Source organism: Fundulus heteroclitus, chromosome 19 (genome assembly GCF_011125445.2).
Source record: "Fundulus heteroclitus isolate FHET01 chromosome 19, MU-UCD_Fhet_4.1, whole genome shotgun sequence".
Lineage (NCBI taxonomy): Eukaryota > Metazoa > Chordata > Actinopteri > Cyprinodontiformes > Fundulidae > Fundulus > Fundulus heteroclitus.
Window position 1 is genome coordinate 19,377,472 of NC_046379.1, and position 17,629 is coordinate 19,395,100.

A 17,629-nucleotide genomic window follows, 5' to 3' on the forward strand; every position below is an offset into this window, starting at 1 on the left:
TAATATTCCCCTCTGAAGGTGGGGGCCCACATGGAGGGGATTCCTGTAGCTTCTTCTTAAGCTGAGCCCGACCCCGCAACCAAGGACTGGCTACAGGTGGGTGCTCCAGTTTTCTAGTCTGGGCGAGTTCGCTCTTTATGTGGGCGACTGTTAATTTGGAATCATTGAATTACTCTTGGTCTGACCCCTCCCCAAGGCCAATTTCCTTAGGAGACCCTCCCAGGAGCTGAGGCTCCAGACAACATAGCCCTCATCATCATAGGGTACGCAAACCTTCCAGCTCATTCAATAGAGGATCCGAGTTTTGACCAACAGTTGGAGCAATGTGACTTTCATCCTGGCCGTGGAACTGTGGGCCAGATATTTACCCGCGTGAAATTGCTGAGTGAGTAATTGCAGTTTGCTTCTCCAGCCTACATGTGTTGTGGGGATCTGGAGAAGGCTTACAACTGTGTCCCACAAGGTATATTTGGGGGGTAGCTGCAGGATTATGGGTGATCTGTGTGTCTTTTGAGCGTTATCCGACCCTTGTGTGCCAAAAGCAAGACCTGTGTGCGCATTCTAAGCACAAACTCAAGCCTGTTCCCAGCAAGTGTTAAGGCCACGGCTGCCCCTTGTCACCAATCCTGTTTGTGGTCTTCATGGACAGGCTCTCAAGTCATAGTTGGGGAGTAGACGGTGTCTGGTCTGGGAACCTCAGGGTCCCATCTTTGCTTTTTGCAGACAAAGATCTGTCGGCTTCTTCAGGCCACAACCTTCAGCGTGCACTGAAGCGATTTGTAGCTGAGTGTGGAGCTGCTGGTAAGATAGTCAGCTCCTCTAAGACTGGGGCCGTGGCTCTTGATCGGAAAAGGCGGTCAGTCTCTGCCTCAGGCGGAAGAGTTAAAGTGTCTTGCCGTCTTTTCCACGACTGATGGTAGTATGGAATGGAAGATGGACAGACGGGTTGGAGCAACATCTGTAGTAAAGCAGGTTCTCCTTTGGTCTGTAGTGAACGAAGGCCTCAGTGCACTAGTCCATCTGCATTTTGACCCCTCATCTATGGTCATGAGATATGGAACGTGTCACAAAGAACAACATCCCACATACAAGTGGCCAAAATGAGCTTCCAACATATAAAGGTCAGACTCAGCTAGGTCAAGGAGTTATGCCAGCTGTTGGTACTGTGGGGGTTTGGGAATCTGATCGTCAGGTGTCCTAGCCAGCTCCCTTTGGAGGTTTCCCCCCGTGACCCACTCAAATAGGTGGAAGACAAAGGATGGATGGATATACAAAGAGCTTAAATTTGGTCATCTGACCAGAGCCTCTGATTCCAGATGTTTGCTATTTCCCCTACATGGCTTGTGGCAAATAGCTAATGGTGCTTCAATGGGTTTCTTCTTGCCATTCTTCCACAAAGGCCAGATGTGTGGAGTTTGTCTCTCAGTGGATCTGCTGATCTCTGCAGCTTTTCCATAGTTGGAGCAAGCCTCTTAGATGCATCTCTGATTATTTTGCTCCTCTTCCTGACCTGTCAGTTTAGGGCGGACGGCAACGCTTGGTTGGTTTTTAGTTTTCAGATGATCGATTAAACAATGCGTCATGAGACGTTCAAAGCTTGTGATACAGTTCCGTGGTCTTCTTGATGCTGTTTGTGCATTCATGCCTTAACAAGCCTCTTGGGCCTCCACACAGAAAAGCTGCATATATACTTAGAAAACAGTTTAATCTTTTTGAAATTGGGCGACTTTTAACTGAAAGTGCAAAGCACCGTTCTACTTAGATGTATTAGATTAAAGCGGACTGGATTCAGATGCATGCCCCATTTTGCAGATTTTAATTAAATGATTTTTGAAAACCATCCTCGTCCATCCACTTTAAAGTTATGCACAACTGTGCGTCAGACTATCTCGTAAAGACCCGATAAATACATTGACGTTTGTGGTTGTACCCTCACAAAATGTTAAAAAGCGCAAGGGCTTTCAATACTTTTGCAAGGCAGTGTACATTACACTGATGAGGACTGTTGCATAACCCACATGTGAAATGAGTTTGCGAAAGCAGGAGGCTCTTTGGGTGTGTTCTTAATTGGCTGTTAACTTACTTTACTAAATTCAGTAAAACCCTTTTATGTCTTGTGTCAACTCTAAGACATGAAACCGAAAGCAAGTGTGTGCATGTTTTACTGGGAGGTGCTAATGATGGTGTAAGGGCCAAGTAACGTCAGCATGCTCTGTTTTAAAGGCTAATTCCTAATGGTTATTACAATAAAGGCAGCAAAAAACATCAAATTCCTGTAGGGATGTCATGACCACAGTGCATAAAGCTTTTTAATGCTCTTTCATAGATTTCATCCATCCATCCATTTTCTGATCCGCTTTATCCCTCATGGGGTCGCGGTCTTTCATAGATTTAAGGACAGTAAAACAAATTGGTATTTCATATATAAATGCAGTGGTGTGTTCAGAAAACAAACGTATACTGTAATTCAAGTCCTGAGTGGATTCGCTGCAGACGCACGTTTAGTTTTGTTTATTTTTTGTGTTTGTTTTTTGCTTTTCATAAAGAGAGGAATCATTGTTCTCAGAACATGAAACCAAAACGGAGGGCATCGTTTGCAGTGATTCAGACATGTTTCAGAAACAGAAATAGACTCAACTTATCTGAACCAATAAACAAATAAAATCCTAACCCCACCCTCCCTCGCTCTGTCATTTCATCTAAACTAGACTAAAGCTGGAAAAAAGGTGCCTCTCCCCAAAGTGCGCAAGGACAGAGAGGTTTTAAAGTAATGCAGCATGATGACAATTTGGCAAAACTGCTGATGTGCACAGTGAGGCATTAGCTAGCAAGTTATCCAAAATAGAAAAATCTACTGGATAAAGATAATTTTGCACAGCTGATAAAGCAGGACCAGCCTTAATGTTCCTTCCTCAGGGTGCCATCTATTTTGCGAACTGCTCCACTCCCTCTTGCCACAAAAGGCCCATACAACATGATGCTGACACCCTCAGAGGTCACAGTTGGGATGGTTTGCTTAGGCCTAAAAGCTTCTCTCTTTTTCCTCCAAAGGTAACAATCGTCAATCGCCTTATGCCAAAGTCACTGCAGGACTTGTTTCACTATGAATACTGGAACTCTGTTTGCAGCTTCAATGATACATTAAAACTCATTATTCAATACCACACGATGAAGCCATCTGTTTGAATTATTGCCTTAAAAGATGTCCATGTCAGGTGTCGTACAATAACAGTTGCTTACAAAGCCATGATGTCATCATTTGGACTTTCCTTGAAAAGGGCGTATTAAATTAACGTATGTAAACGTCTGAAATGAAAAAAAGCAACAAACAAAAAAAAAATCCCCACTCTATTGTGGTGTTTAGCAAATGTAAATGATACAAGCTATCCTAAGTGACCTAATTCTGGGAAGGTTTAGTCTAAATCCTGTCAGATAGTGAAAAAATAATCCCTTTTTTTTTGGTTCTCTGAGTATCAGAGTTTCAGTTTGAGCTCAAATCCATCCCTGAGACACATTTTATACTGTGTTACTATAGTGCAGCTGCCTATTAGGATTCATCCATCCATCCATTTTCTAACACATATATCCCTTGTGGGGTCACGAGGGGTGCTGGTGCCTATCTCCAGCTGTCAGTGGTCGAGAGGCGGGGTACACCCTGGACAGGTCAGTAGTGTATCACAGGGCAACACACATTCTCGCACACACTCACACCTAAGGAGAATTTAGAGGCCAATTAATCTAACAGTGGGAGGAAGCATGGACTGTGGGAGGAAGCCAGAGTACCCACGCATGGGTTCTCTCACAGGGAGAACATGCCACACACAGGGAGAACGTGCAAACTCCATGCAGAAAGACCCAGGGCCTTCTTGCTGCATGGCATCAGCGCTACCCACTGTTGCCACTATGCAGTCCCTATTAGTATTCATTTATAACAAAATAATGAAATGTATGTGACATTAGAGTTCCAGATAAAAACATTCATCCACTAATCATCTGCATGAATGTCAGATTAATTTTATGGGTTTAGTGATATCAACCATTTTCTTCTACAGTGTGGAACAATTGTACAATGTACAATATCAATCACTTTTTAAAAGCAAGAAATGGGTGCACAGGTTTTGATTTATTGCGTCATTTGCTCTATTTCATAACTAATCACCATCATACAGGGTCGAATATGCCCATACACCTCCACTGATGCTTGGTTAAATGTCCCTCAGCAAGTTGCACCTCAATGATAGACTTCTGGCAGAATTCTGGCTGTATATTTAACCTCTCTCTCTGGTTTCTGCTGTATTTCTTTCATCACAAAGTTTCACCTCAGTCTGCACCTTTCCTGCACGCCGTCTCTTCTGTCTGTGAACATTTGCAAATGAAGATCACAAACTACATTAATTTTTTTATTTGACAGGTTGAGCGAACCTAAACAACACTTGCCAAACATGATTAAGTGCTTAGAGCAAGAGAAGGTAGTGTTTTGGAAAATTGCAGATAATTTGGGTCTAATTTACACAAAAAAAAAAAGAGAGAAGAGGATTCCAACGAGCCCTGTTGAGTGGATCTTTAATTAAAGTTGTGGTGAAAGACGCCTGTCACAGTCACGTGCGCTATAGACGCCTCGTATAGAAACCCGGCGAAGGCCTCAATCATGCGGCTCATCGTCATTTTGTCAAATATACACATGTTGCCTGTATGATGTGCGCACATTAGAAGAACGCAAGAAGAACACTTGCTATAAACGGACGTGCAATGGTCAGGGAGATTTGGTAACGGGTCATGGGACTACCCTACACATCGTTTATGGCTGCTGGTGTGTTAGAGAACATGTGATTATTTGGGTGTATGCATTTCCTATGTGGTTGGACTGAAGCTGAGAAATTACAGTTGGAAGATCTCAAAGTAAGCAAGGTGGAGGGCGAGGGAGGATAACTCAGAGGTTGACTGAAGAAATACAACATCACATCACGACAGGAACCAGATTTAATGGAACCAATGTGCCTGAAGCCCTGGGTAATCCATGTGCACTGAGGGGGACCAAAAATAAAGCAAGACCACAAGGGCACGGCTCTGAAAATCTGCTGTACACAAGTGAAAACATGCCCTCTGGTGGCTGAACAGATGCACTGCATGTACTTGACTACAGAGAGTCTTTAACTTTGTGAGCTGTTTTAAAGCAGAAACACACAAAAAAAATTGACAAAAGGTGAAATCAAAATCTACTTTTTCCCATAATTTCCCCCTAACTATAGCAATCCAACCAAATAATGGCCAGCAAGTGGATCTAAAAGTTTAAGTAACATCTTAGTACTTTTATATATCATTATATGATAGTTAAAATATGTTTTAGTCATAAAAAAGTCCAAATAATTTTCCTCCCTACCAAACCATCCCACAACTCACAGCGTTTACACTGTAGATACCTTGCAATAAATACACAGAGCAACCTTTGTGTCAGAAAAACTCCTTTTGTCTTTCTTTTTAAAGAAAATCCCATGTGTGAACTTTGTTACCTGAATAAAACCATTAGAGAAAACCCTTTTTGTTTTCAAATGAATTAACGCATAACATGTTATTTTCTTTCTGAAGGTGAGAAAAAATGTAGTTAGAAGGAGAGAGAACAACCATTATTACACAAAATATTGCCGTATTATCAGATATCTTTCTGTAGATATGCAGAAACTATTCAGAAAACTGATTAAAAATATAAATAATAACCAAAAGGATTAGTGATAGTACAAAACAAGTTGAAAATTTTACTAAATGATTAAGAAATCTAAAAAATAACAATGATGATGGTAATAAATTAGTAATCACAATAGTCCTTTAGTAATCCTTATAATAATTATGATAAGCAGTTCCATCAACTTGAGTATAAAAGCACTAAAATGAAAGTTTTATAAAAAAAAATTAAAGAAGTCCACCAGCAATCATGGTAATAGTAACTCCATAGATACTAAACGCAATCTGTTTCTTACTTGAATTCCTCAATATAATTTTAATGTGTCTAGGTTTTATATCAAGAATGATCATTTCCATGTTAGAGAGAAGACAGAACAAAATGTGATAATCATGTGTCTGGATATTCAAGACATGGAGGCACCCTGACGTGACATGCCTGCTTCGGGAAGATCTGTCTGCTAATTACACCCTAGCTCTAGGGAGGGAGGTGCTTTTTTGGTGAGTTTTTTTAATGATGTGAGGGGCAGATATGGTATAAATACCCTCCATCATTGTACTGGAGGGCAGCATATCCTCAGTTGTGCTCCCACCCTAAGGATATACAGCGGCACCAGGAGCTCTCTGGTGCAGAAGAGATTTGGGTTTCTTCCTCTGTTGGATACCGGTATGTGTGACTTCTCTCTTCCTCTCTGAGTGTTTCTTTCTGTGGAGGAGTGTAGCAAAGACCTAAGATCTCTTTAGGCCTTGGTTCATAGGAGAATCAAACATACCTTTGGGATGCTCCACTGACAATATTAAGAGGACCCTGCAAAAAGACTTCTCATTTGCTTTCTACTGAGTTTAAGTGTCGATTTGCAACTTGATTACTAGAACAAGCATTGACACATTTTGTAAATTTTGACAAAAGTGTTACGCTTGCAGAAAGTTTAACCTGTGGCACGCTTGTACTGACAATCTCCTTCTTTTACCTGCAGGTTTGAGCTTGCAAGATGGACATACGAGTGGCAAGCATCCTCCTTCTCATCGTGGCCTCTGCAGCAGCCACTGGAAAGGGCTACGTGGTGAAGAAAGTGGTGCCCATGTCCGTTAAGAGCCACAGTAAGAGAAATACAACCTTTTACAAAGCTGCCAGCTCTTCAGTTTGTTTGTTTTTTTAAAGATAAATTAAAAGAGAGAAGCAGCTTTTTCTCAATACAAAAGTCCTTTTTACATCAGCTGCAGTTCACGTCTTAAATCTTGAGGAAATGGGCCAGTTTGCTACGGCAGATGGAGGCACCACATGCGGGCCGGCAGGTGCTGATCACAGCTGTGTAGGGTTTTTTAAATCTGAACTCCACTCTGCTGAGCAGCAGTGCTGCCCTCTGATTGGCTGTAGCAGTGGACCTGCCTCTTTCCAGTCAGTCTCTGTTTAGATCTGACGCAGAATAACAAACCTGTTATTCTGCGTCTAGTCGCTATAGAGTCAGAATGTTTTCTGCTTCTGAAGGTTGCAAAATCTGAGGATCTCTGATCTGAGGTTTAGTTTTTGTTAGTTTTCTTTTTTTTCATGCAAAATACAACTTTCTTGTTTTCTAGAGATCGATATATACAGGTTTGCACTTGTTTTGACAAATGCAAAAGGCAGTTATATTCATTATGTTTGCATTCATAAATATTCTACACATTTTTACATCTGGGTTTTTTTAGTTAGATTGCTGCTCCTTAAATTAAGGATTAATTGTAAAACTCCAGAACAGAAACTACATGTGATGAGTTTTCCAGATTAGTCAGGAAAAACAAATACAAAACAAGAAGGACAGTGTGAAATACATATGTTAGTATTTTCTACTCTTCCCAAAAATGCAGAATAAATATTCCATGTGGCAACCCTGCATGTAAACACTCCTATTTTTTGTTTTGGGGAGGAGCTGTTTGTATATTGTTTGGTTTTGACACTGACAATTAGAGTCCGAGGACCCAGCAGCACGGCTTTTGCCTGGGTGTTGCCTGCTTAACACAAAACTAAAAACATCTGTGTTTGATTAATCCAAACTGGGCCAGAATTAGCCAGAGAGTAACAAAGAGAGAAAGAGAGAGCGGGATGTTTTCATTCAAACACGTGACCACAATGAGACCAATGAAAAAATCCCTCTCATTCAGACCAAATCAGATACAAGGCCCAAAATGTCTTTATTTCTACTTTATTTTGTGACGGATGATACGACAGGTGATCCAAGGCTTCCAATCTGGACATAATTGGAAACACCTAAACACAAATAGACATGCAGTTTTACAGAAAAAAGCAAAAATTTCTCTAATTTAATGGGACCAGTTGACCAATGGGACCAAATTTTCTTTTTTTAAATTATTATTATTATTATTATTGTTGCTTGAACATGCATGATGTTGGGATAACCCCTTCAACACAACCAACCAAAGTGCACTTTCACTAGTTTCTGCTTGTTGTTGTTTTGTTGTTTTTTGCCACTGATGATGATCTCTCTTTCCCTCTCACAGTGGTATCAGTGGCAGGTGAGCCTGGTCCTCCAGGTGAGCCTGGCCCAGAGGGACCTCCAGGGCCACCTGGCGCCCCAGGTCAGGATGGCGTTGGTCATACTGGACCTCAAGGACCCCCTGGACCTCCTGGACATCCTGGCCGCTCCATTGCTGGCAAACCTGGAACTCCAGGTGGACCTGGCAAACCTGGCGTCCCTGGAACACCTGGTGAGAGGGGAGATACTGGAGCCACTGGCCCTCAGGGACCAAGGGGAGTTCCTGGCTCTCCTGGAAGCCCAGGACCTGCTGGTCTGTCTGCAACTGGCAAACCAGGACCTGCCGGTCTTCCTGGAGCAATGGGACCAAGAGGAGAACCTGGCCTGAAAGGACATCCAGGTGTTCCTGGACTTCCTGGGCAAAAGGGTGATAGAGGATATGGAGCTCCAGGACCTCAAGGCGAGATGGGACCTCAGGGGCCTATGGGTGCAACGGGAGCTCCAGGTTCACCAGGAGTTGGAAGACCTGGCAAACCAGGTGCTAATGGTGAGCCAGGAAAGTCAGGTAGCCCAGGTAGAGATGGTGCCCCTGGCCCCATGGGACCACAGGGACCTAAGGGTCACACTGGTGCCCCAGGTGTAGGTCTTCCAGGTAAATCAGGTGAGAATGGTGCCCCCGGTTTGCCTGGTCCTGCTGGGCCTAAAGGTCATCAGGGACCTGCTGGAGCACCTGGTGCCCCTGGAGTTCCTGGATATGGAAAGCCAGGTGCAAATGGTGAGAAGGGAGAGAGGGGAGCTCCAGGTAGCACAGGTGCCCCAGGTGCAAAGGGAGAGCAAGGCCCAACAGGTTATACTGGTGCTACTGGTGCAACTGGCTCAATGGGTCCAGCTGGACCTCAGGGTGAACGTGGTTTCCCCGGAGCCACAGGCCCTGTTGGCCCCAAAGGTGACACAGGTGCAACTGGACATCAGGGACCTAAGGGAAACAAGGGAGATCAGGGAGCACAGGGTTTCCAGGGCAAGCAGGGTTATCCAGGTGCAGCCGGTCCTCCTGGACCAAGAGGCGCCACTGGACCTGCAGGTGAGAAAGGTAATGTTGGTGCCCCAGGTACCCCAGGGGCTCCAGGTATTCCAGGACCCGCTGGACCCAAAGGACACACTGGTCGTCCAGGTGAGCCCGGTTCCTCTGGATCTGATGGAGCTCCAGGTGCCCGAGGACCTGCTGGCCCACAAGGACCTGCTGGTGTTCCTGGCCTTAAGGGACACCCAGGTCTTCCTGGACCTCCTGGCCCCGCTGGTTTGGCTGCAAAGGGTGTTAGCGGACCTCAGGGTCCCCCAGGTCAACCTGGTGAGCCCGGAACTGATGGAGAACCTGGCCCAGCTGGCCCCCCTGGTCCCCCCGGACCTCCTGGTGAGGTTGTCTTTGAGAAGGGAATGGGCTTGAGTGAGGTTATGGTCAAGTCTCCCATGTCTGCATTCACTGCAGTTCTGGCCACCCCCTACCCTGCTGCTGGCACCCCCATTAGGTTTGACCAGATTGTTTACAATGCTGAGAATCACTATGACCCTGAATCAGGGATCTTCACATGCCAGGTTCCTGGAGTTTACTACTTCTCCTACAGCATCCATGTTAATGGAGCTCATGCCCTGGTGGCTCTGTACAAGAATGGTCAGCCAATTATGTTCACTTATGATGAGTACAACAAGGGTTTCCTGGACCAAATGTCTGGTAGCGCTGTCCTCTTGCTTGATGAGCAGGACACCGTCTACGTCCAGATCCCCGATGAAGAGGCCAATGGCGTCTTTGCTGCAGAGAATGTCCACTGCTCTTTCTCTGGATTCCTCATTGCTTCAACGTGATACGTTGGTGCAGAAGTTTCCAAAAGCCAACCAACTAATGTTGCAACCTATTTCTCAAAGTAAAACTCCCTGTTCATTTTTATTCAACCCAATAGACAGGCGGTTCAACCTTCTTGAGGAATAGTGGCATCTTAACTTGAAAAACTACAAGAAATGGGTGCTTAAAAGAAGGAAATCTAATTTATGAAAACAGTTGATCTATGGAGGGAGAAAGCAATCTACAATGTTCCAGTGATGTTTTGTAATGTAAACAGCATGTGAAATCGAGGTGTTATAACTGTGTTGTGTCTGAAAGTTCTCTTTCACACGCGTCTCCTTTTATACTGACTTAAACTGGTGTCTTTTTGACTTAGTGTCTGTCTTCTTTGTTTTTGTACAATCTTGTTTTTGTTTGTTTTCTCTTTTTTTTCTTGGGCGTGGTAGGGAACATCCATCTCATAAAAGTACATCAATTCTTCCCTGTGCAACATGTTTGTGACTAAATGTGACTTGAATATATTGTGAAAGATAATGATCAAATTGACTGTTTTTTCTAAACACAAACTGTTTTAGCAGCAACATTGTTATAACCCTTGACATCTGTTGTGTCATGTAAAACATAAAGACCAAAATAAATAACGTCTTAATGGAGATTTTTCTGACTCAGACTCATTTTTGCATGGAAACATTTAATTTAATTGAAGTTTCTGAAGGCGGTGCAGTGGTTAGCACTGTTGCCTTGCAGCAAGAAGGTCCTGGGTTCAAACTCTGGGTCTTTCTGCATGGAGTTTGCATGTTCTCCCTGTGCATGTGTGGGTTCTCTCCGGGTACTCTGGCTTCCTCCCACAGTCCAAAAAAACATGACTGTTAGGTTAATTGGCTTCTCTAAATTGTCCCTAGGTGTGAGTGTGTGCGTAAATGGTTGTTTGTCCTGTCTGTCTATGTGTTGTGTACCCCGCCTCTCGCCCAGTGAACGCTGGAGATAGGCACCAGCAACCCCCACCACCCCATGAGCGATTAAGCAGGTCAGAAAATGGATGGATGGATGTAGTTTCTGATCCCAATAAAACATAGTCAAGTTGTATTTATATGACAAATATACAGAAATATTTTAAATCAATTACAAATTTACGGAAAACTCGATGCTAGCCCCCCTGACCGTAGACAGATACACAGGTATAGCCAGTGGGCATTGGTTCAAAGTTCAAAGTCTGTTTGTTTCCTTTTATTTGGTTCCAGTTCCACTTTTGTAAAAAATTTAATAATAATAAAAAATGTAAAAAATTGCATATGTGCATTGAGCAGTGGAATTGGGTATATATAAAACTCACCAAATCATGTCTGCCAATATCTAAAAGCTTCTGGCTTGGGCTGTGTGATGGTGTTGGACCGCATCACCTTAATAACCTTAATACAATCTCAATGCAGGGTGATATTATGGTGCAATTTTGCAATCAGTGACAAGCTAGGGACAAAGCTCCATCAGCTAAGAGACTACCACCACCATTTGGGAGTGGAGAGGGTTGAAATCCATTTAACACTGGTGAGATAGGTTTGGATGTGCTGTTTGTGCCAGAGCGACCGACACAACCGCATTGGCTGCCTGGTTGAAGACTGGGATGCCATCCCACAGCAGCGTGTGACTAGCCTGGTGAGCAGCATGAGGATGAGGTTCTCCCACGCAGACAACTGAGGCCCCTATAAAATAGTTAATTTGAAAACATGCCTTGTTTCTTCCTCAAACTTCAAATCCAATGAATGACACCAACCAAGAGTCAACTGCAGAGGTGTCAAGTAACTAAGTACAAATACTTTGCTACCTTACTTAGAAATTTTCGTTATCTGTACTTTACTTGAGTAATTATTTCGTTAACCTACTTTTTACTTCTACTCCTTACATTTTCATGCCATTATCTGTACTTTCTTCTCCTTACATTTTGAAAATAGTCTCGTTACTTCTATTTTATTTCAGCTTGGTTTTGTTCTGGTTTGTCAATTAAAAAACATATTCAGATAAATGGCGTTACCCGAACAGAGTGATTTTGAGTGGGATGAGGCAGTACTGCTCCAAGTTGTTTGGCAAACGCCCTATCAAGGTTATTGATAATATCTCTCTGAAGTTTGACTTTTTGCACCAGTACTTATAGGCAACCAGACATCAGATTTTCTGCTCCATGAAACCCATGTTGATGCTCAGTACTGTGCCTTTATGGACTTTTAATATGTTTGCATTATACTAAATGGTTTGTTTTCAGTGGACATTTATGTGGGTGAAACAGCCAATCCAATTTTTTTTTCAATATAACATCATATGATTTGATTATAGTAAGGGGGTTGGATTGCTTCTACTTTAAGTAGTTTTGCATCCGGTACTTTTATACTTTTAGTAGAGTAAAATGTTTGAGTTGATTCTTCTTCTACAGAAGTATTTTTAAACCCTAGTATATTTACTTATATTGAGTAATAGATGTGAAAACTTTTGACACCTCAGTTCAACAGCAAAATCAACTCTCTGGAATTGGCAGAGAGGATTTAGCACAATTGTTTTATGGCCAAATAAATTCTACTGCAGTGTTTGTTTAAACAAAGATAGACTCTGTTTACAAATTAGGTGATTTCTGTAGAAAGTTTTATTCAGAGGAATTTGCGTACAGAGGACTGAATGCAAACTCACTCCACACTTTTAAGATTCTCTTTTTTCCATTTGTATTTTCATTGAAAAGGGACAGCATCTTTGCAATATTACATTTGTTACATTCTTTCAAAGTCCTTTTCTTATTGTATGCTACCAGAACATAGAACAAGAACCAAAACTGAACAGGGAGTATACAGTGATGGTCTTCGATATTAAGGGGGGGAAAGAAAAAGAAAAAGTTAATAAACTATCTTAGCAATTGTACACTTTTAAGATTTTAATTTTTTTAAACTTTTTTTGACAACCGTGTAACATGTTCCTTTCTCTTCACAGTCTGTGTGCTTATTTCTGCTACCGATGCAAAGAGCTTCTTAATTTAGCGCCATGTAAAGGATCAAAGATCACAAGTGGGCACTTTAAATATGCAGCCTCACCCTGTATGTAGTGGAGTTCCTCAGCATTCTATAAATAATTTAAGTATATGCACTGCAGGGACAGGTCTGTGCATATCTCATCAAATCTTTCTTTGAAGAAACATCTTCAATGCCCATATGATTTTTTTCTATTTTCAATTACGTTACCGACCCTCGGCTGTTAATTATTGCAAAAGCAAAAATTGATGGAACACAGTCTGTTAAATGGCTATCTAGTTCAAAATACACAGTTGTAATTGCAATTACTAACCTCTCTGTGACTTGGTGTCACAATTCAAAACTGTTCATATGTTTGTAATACAAAAATGTACACAGTGAATAGTTAAATGAAACTAATGCTAAATGAATTTTATTCAACTTCAACATAAATTCCCTTTTTCAATTATTTAAGTATATGTCAGAAATATGGCTCTGTCAAGGGAATTGCCCATAAAGATCAGAGATCAGTCTTTTGCTAAAACAAGGATAACAATACAAAAAGATAGAAGAGGCCCTGAATGTTCCTGTAGATACAGTTGGAAGCAGATTTCATAAGTTTAAAGTTAAAGGAACAGATATTATGCAACCTGGACTCAGCAGAAAGACGAAGCTAACACAGATACCACCTGAGTATTGAGGAGGCCATTTGGTCAAAAATCCAGAAGTGACTGTATAGAGTTGCAGCAAAGCTTTGCTGAAGGGCGCCATCCCTGAACTCCAAGGCAAACAACACCACTGAAACAAAAAAAGGTAAAAGAATTGTCTCCAATTCTTTTCTTGGCTGTACTGTATAAATAAGACTACGTAGTTCGAGGATTTGTTGCGCAGAACAATGAATGAAAACTGGAACCTTTCATGATTATGGTCCAGCTCTGCGTCTTGAGGAGGAAGAATTATGCAAATGCTAAAAACTAAACCACACCTACAGTGAAGCACGGTGATGGTCAGTGATGCTCTGAGGTTGCTTTCCTTCCTCTAACACTAGAAACCTGCAGCAAGTAGAGGACAACATGGATTTACTCAAGTAGGAAATCCTTGGAAAAAAATGTGCTGCTGTCTGTGAGAAAGCTGAAGTTTGGGTGTTAATGGAGCTTTAACGCAGATGATGATCCCAAACATATCTCAAAACATATGGATTGTTTCAGAGGAAGTCCTGGAAGATAAAATAATTTCTAAGCTTTGGTGAGATTTTAAAGTAGGCAGGGATAGTCCACAGACCCATAAATATTGCTGAATTTCAGGCCTTTTCCCACAAGGAGTTGGTAGATTAACCACTAATGCTGCCAGAAGCTTGTGTTTGGCTTTGCATCACCACTGCATCAGGCCACATAACCCTGCAAATGCTGCTTTAAAAAGTACTAAAGATGGTTTTCATGAACAGGTGAAATAATTTTGATTGCAAAAAAGTGGTGGGAGTGGTGGCCTAGTGTTTAGAGCACAGAGATTCAGTCCCAGAGATTCTGAGTTCAACTCCCACAAGCTGCCATTCTGGGTCCCTGAGCAAGATCCTTAACCCCCAAATGCTCCCCAGGCGCCGCACAGTGGCAGCCTATTGTTCCCTAAGGGGATGGGTTAAGATGCAGAAGTGAATTTCTCCATTGTGAGATCAATAAAGTTCAATTAAACAATAAAAGGCATCTTTTTTTGAAAATCCACTTGTGAAATCAGTGAATTATAGGATAAACAAAGAAGCTGAATCCTAATAAAGCATAGCCTGGCTCTTTTTTGAACTTTAGCCCAAGGTTTTCAGCTCAGCTGCGTACAAAAAAAAAAAAAAAAAAGCATTTAAAAGCTGTTTTTCCGTGGAAGCCAGAGTGTGTGTGCCCGCTAAAAATAGTTTGGGTGTGGAAAAAGGCAGGGATGGTTGTTTGGCAGGGCAACAGCTGTTTGATCTTTCTTTGGTGAGAGGGCGAGACGGTGGTTAGGTGAGAGGCCCAGGGCACAGAGAGCAGAGAGGAAGCTGCTCTAAAGAAACTTCTGAGGACTGCCATCCACAGGCTGCGCCACTCAGAGACACCATGGGGTTGGAGGATGAAGAGGGAAAGACAGGAAAATAGATGGAGCACTTCCCCTGTTGATTCTATTAACCATATTCCAAAAGGATCCCCACCCGCAGTGGTCGTCTCAAATATATGTATGTGTATCCACCATTAAAATAAAGACGCTAGGACGGAGAGCGATGTATGGGCGTGATGAGATATTTCAGCAGTGAGGCACAGTAGGGGACTAAACTAAGCTGCAAATACCTCACCAACTTAACCGAGCTGGACAAGAAAACCAGGAAGCAGAAATAGAAATATTATGTGTAAAGCACACCCTTCTTGTGGTGGCCAAAGCTGCAATGCACAGAGCAAAACTGGGTGCAAAGGAAATAGATGGTTTGCAGTGAACACGGACACAGCTGTGGACTGTGAAAACCACCCTGGAGACGTTTGTGGCGGTCTTCTAGACTTTTAAAATAAGTCGGTTGTTTTTACAGGGTTTGAGGTCTGGTAGGAAGAATACCAATGTGTCAATACAGAGCAGTTGCTTGCTGTGAATTTAGTCTCCAGACGATTTAAAATGCCTTTTCTGCACAATGAAAGCTAATTTCGGAGAGTTTTAAATAGAAGCCATTAAGATAATTTCAAGCACAATCAGGCGTTTTAGTTTGTAATATGAAACAAATAAAGACGGGTCATTTCCAAACATCGCACCTTAAGGTTGGGGAGGTTTCTGCAAGATTTAAGTCTGTATTGTATTCCGTACAAATGACTCAGATTAAACTTTTCCCCTTTTTTTCCCCTGCTTTGCCGCGTAACCTTGAAGATGCTTTTGCTTGAGTGGCTAGCCACAGCAACCTCATCCTACAAATTATAAAGGTTGTTTATAAGACCTGATTGGCTGTTATCAATACATGGGGGTGTTGATATTTTTGGTCTGTCTCCAGTCTAAGGAAACAATTTAGAAAAATAACAGTTGTCCAGTTAGCATTGGCTGCTTTAAGTGGCATAGCTTTCCTGTTTCCGCACATCCACTTCAGATTGGCTGATCATCCCGTCTCATATATACAGAAGTTGGCTCTATGAGCGGTACGGCAGCACTTCTGACCCACTAAGGCCCTTTTCTCAGGTCTATCCCTGGTGCTTCTTGAGCCAAAATCTGATGAATCAGGTAGTTTCAAGACTTTCATCCATTTTCTATCCCTGCTCAGACTAAAGAAAATAGTACTAAGAGTATAAATTAGTAGAATTTGTGAAACATATTTTACCTAAATTATTAAATAATTCATAGTGTGTGTGATTGACACATTTTGATATTATGCTGATATTTAGGCTTGTCATAATTTTAGTTGAAGTGTAATTATCTTTAATTGATTCTAAAGAAGTCTTAATATTGAGAAATATAGATTTCTTCTCCTTCTATTTGTAGTATTGGAATGGCTCAACGGATGCACCAAGAATTCATCATTCTAATTGGTTGTGAAACACTGTTTTAGAACAGTAACTTATTTATTATAGCTCAATCACAGTACAGGTGTTAGCCTGTTGTTTTTAAACCTGATTTTCTTTGATTGAAATTGTATGTTGAAGGAAAAATATTAATATAATTACCTTAAACATATTTTTTTTTGTCTTTTTATTGAGCAGGAAAAGCTTGTTTGGTTTCAAATTTGAATTTTCCTATTTAGTCACAAATCCCCTGATTTGGTCCATAATCAGGTCCATTAATTATAGAATTTGCATGTTATCTAAGCCATTACAAGGCCTTTGTTTGGGCAGTAGTACAAAGCTTGGTACTCATTACTCTAGACCTTTTGAATTGAGAAAGCTTCCTGGAGAGGAAGTGAATCATCTTCAACTACGGAAAACAAGTCCAGTGGCTTTTTTTTTTACTTTTTTTGGAATGACCATGACCTGGATGAGAATCTTCACCAGCATAATTAATGGACTTCACCAGAGCTGTCCCAATTGTTTTTAATGTACTTGCAAACCACAATAATTACCATTTTCTTTTTATTTAAATGAAAAAAGTAGTTTGTCATTTTTATTTTACCATGCACAATAAAAAAAAAAATACTTAGATTTTTGTTAAAAAGAGATCTGTAAATTCTTGTAAATCCCAAAGCATAAAAACAGACCCCCACATGGCATACAATTTTCTCCACTTGTTTTCTAATTTTTCAGTCTGAATTTTTGTTTAATCTATTCTCAGGAACTGGATGAGTAACTCTTCTTTGGTTAAGTTAATTGGACAGAAACCTTCAAAAAAATGGTGCAATCTTATTTAAAATGTTAGAATTATATTCATCCAAGATGTGTTTAAAGTGGTCAATTTTTTTAGCAGTCTGAAATCAGAACTACTGATTACAACCTTACACTTTAAGCCCCTAATTATGGAGTAAAACCAGATCTGATCAAAAACAAAAAACAATGGCTTAGAAAAGTCAACACAGAATTTTAAGCTCATCTTGGATGTTTATCAAAATTTTAAATGATCTCCCTTCACTTCTCGTGTGCTCCACATGAGGGAGCTGTTCGGCAAAAGGTTACCAAACCCCCTACTTTCTCTATCATGGATAATGTGGAAAAAGAAAAAGCTCACAGTGCCAA

The 17,629-nt window shown here is 41.4% G+C and overlaps 1 protein-coding gene across 1 annotated transcript in view; it reads left to right on the forward strand.

The window, feature by feature from the left end:
• The window catches only part of col10a1a (collagen, type X, alpha 1a), a 26,636-nt gene extending 16,095 nt beyond the window's left edge, over positions 1-10,541 (forward strand). The window contains exons 6-7 of the mRNA XM_036150955.1: positions 6,660-6,777; positions 8,176-10,541. Of these exons, the coding sequence (XP_036006848.1) occupies positions 6,660-6,777; positions 8,176-10,010 (1,953 nt within the window). The 3' untranslated portion in view covers positions 10,011-10,541. The remainder of the gene's footprint in view (positions 1-6,659; positions 6,778-8,175) is intronic.
• Positions 10,542-17,629: the final 7,088 nt, after the last annotated feature.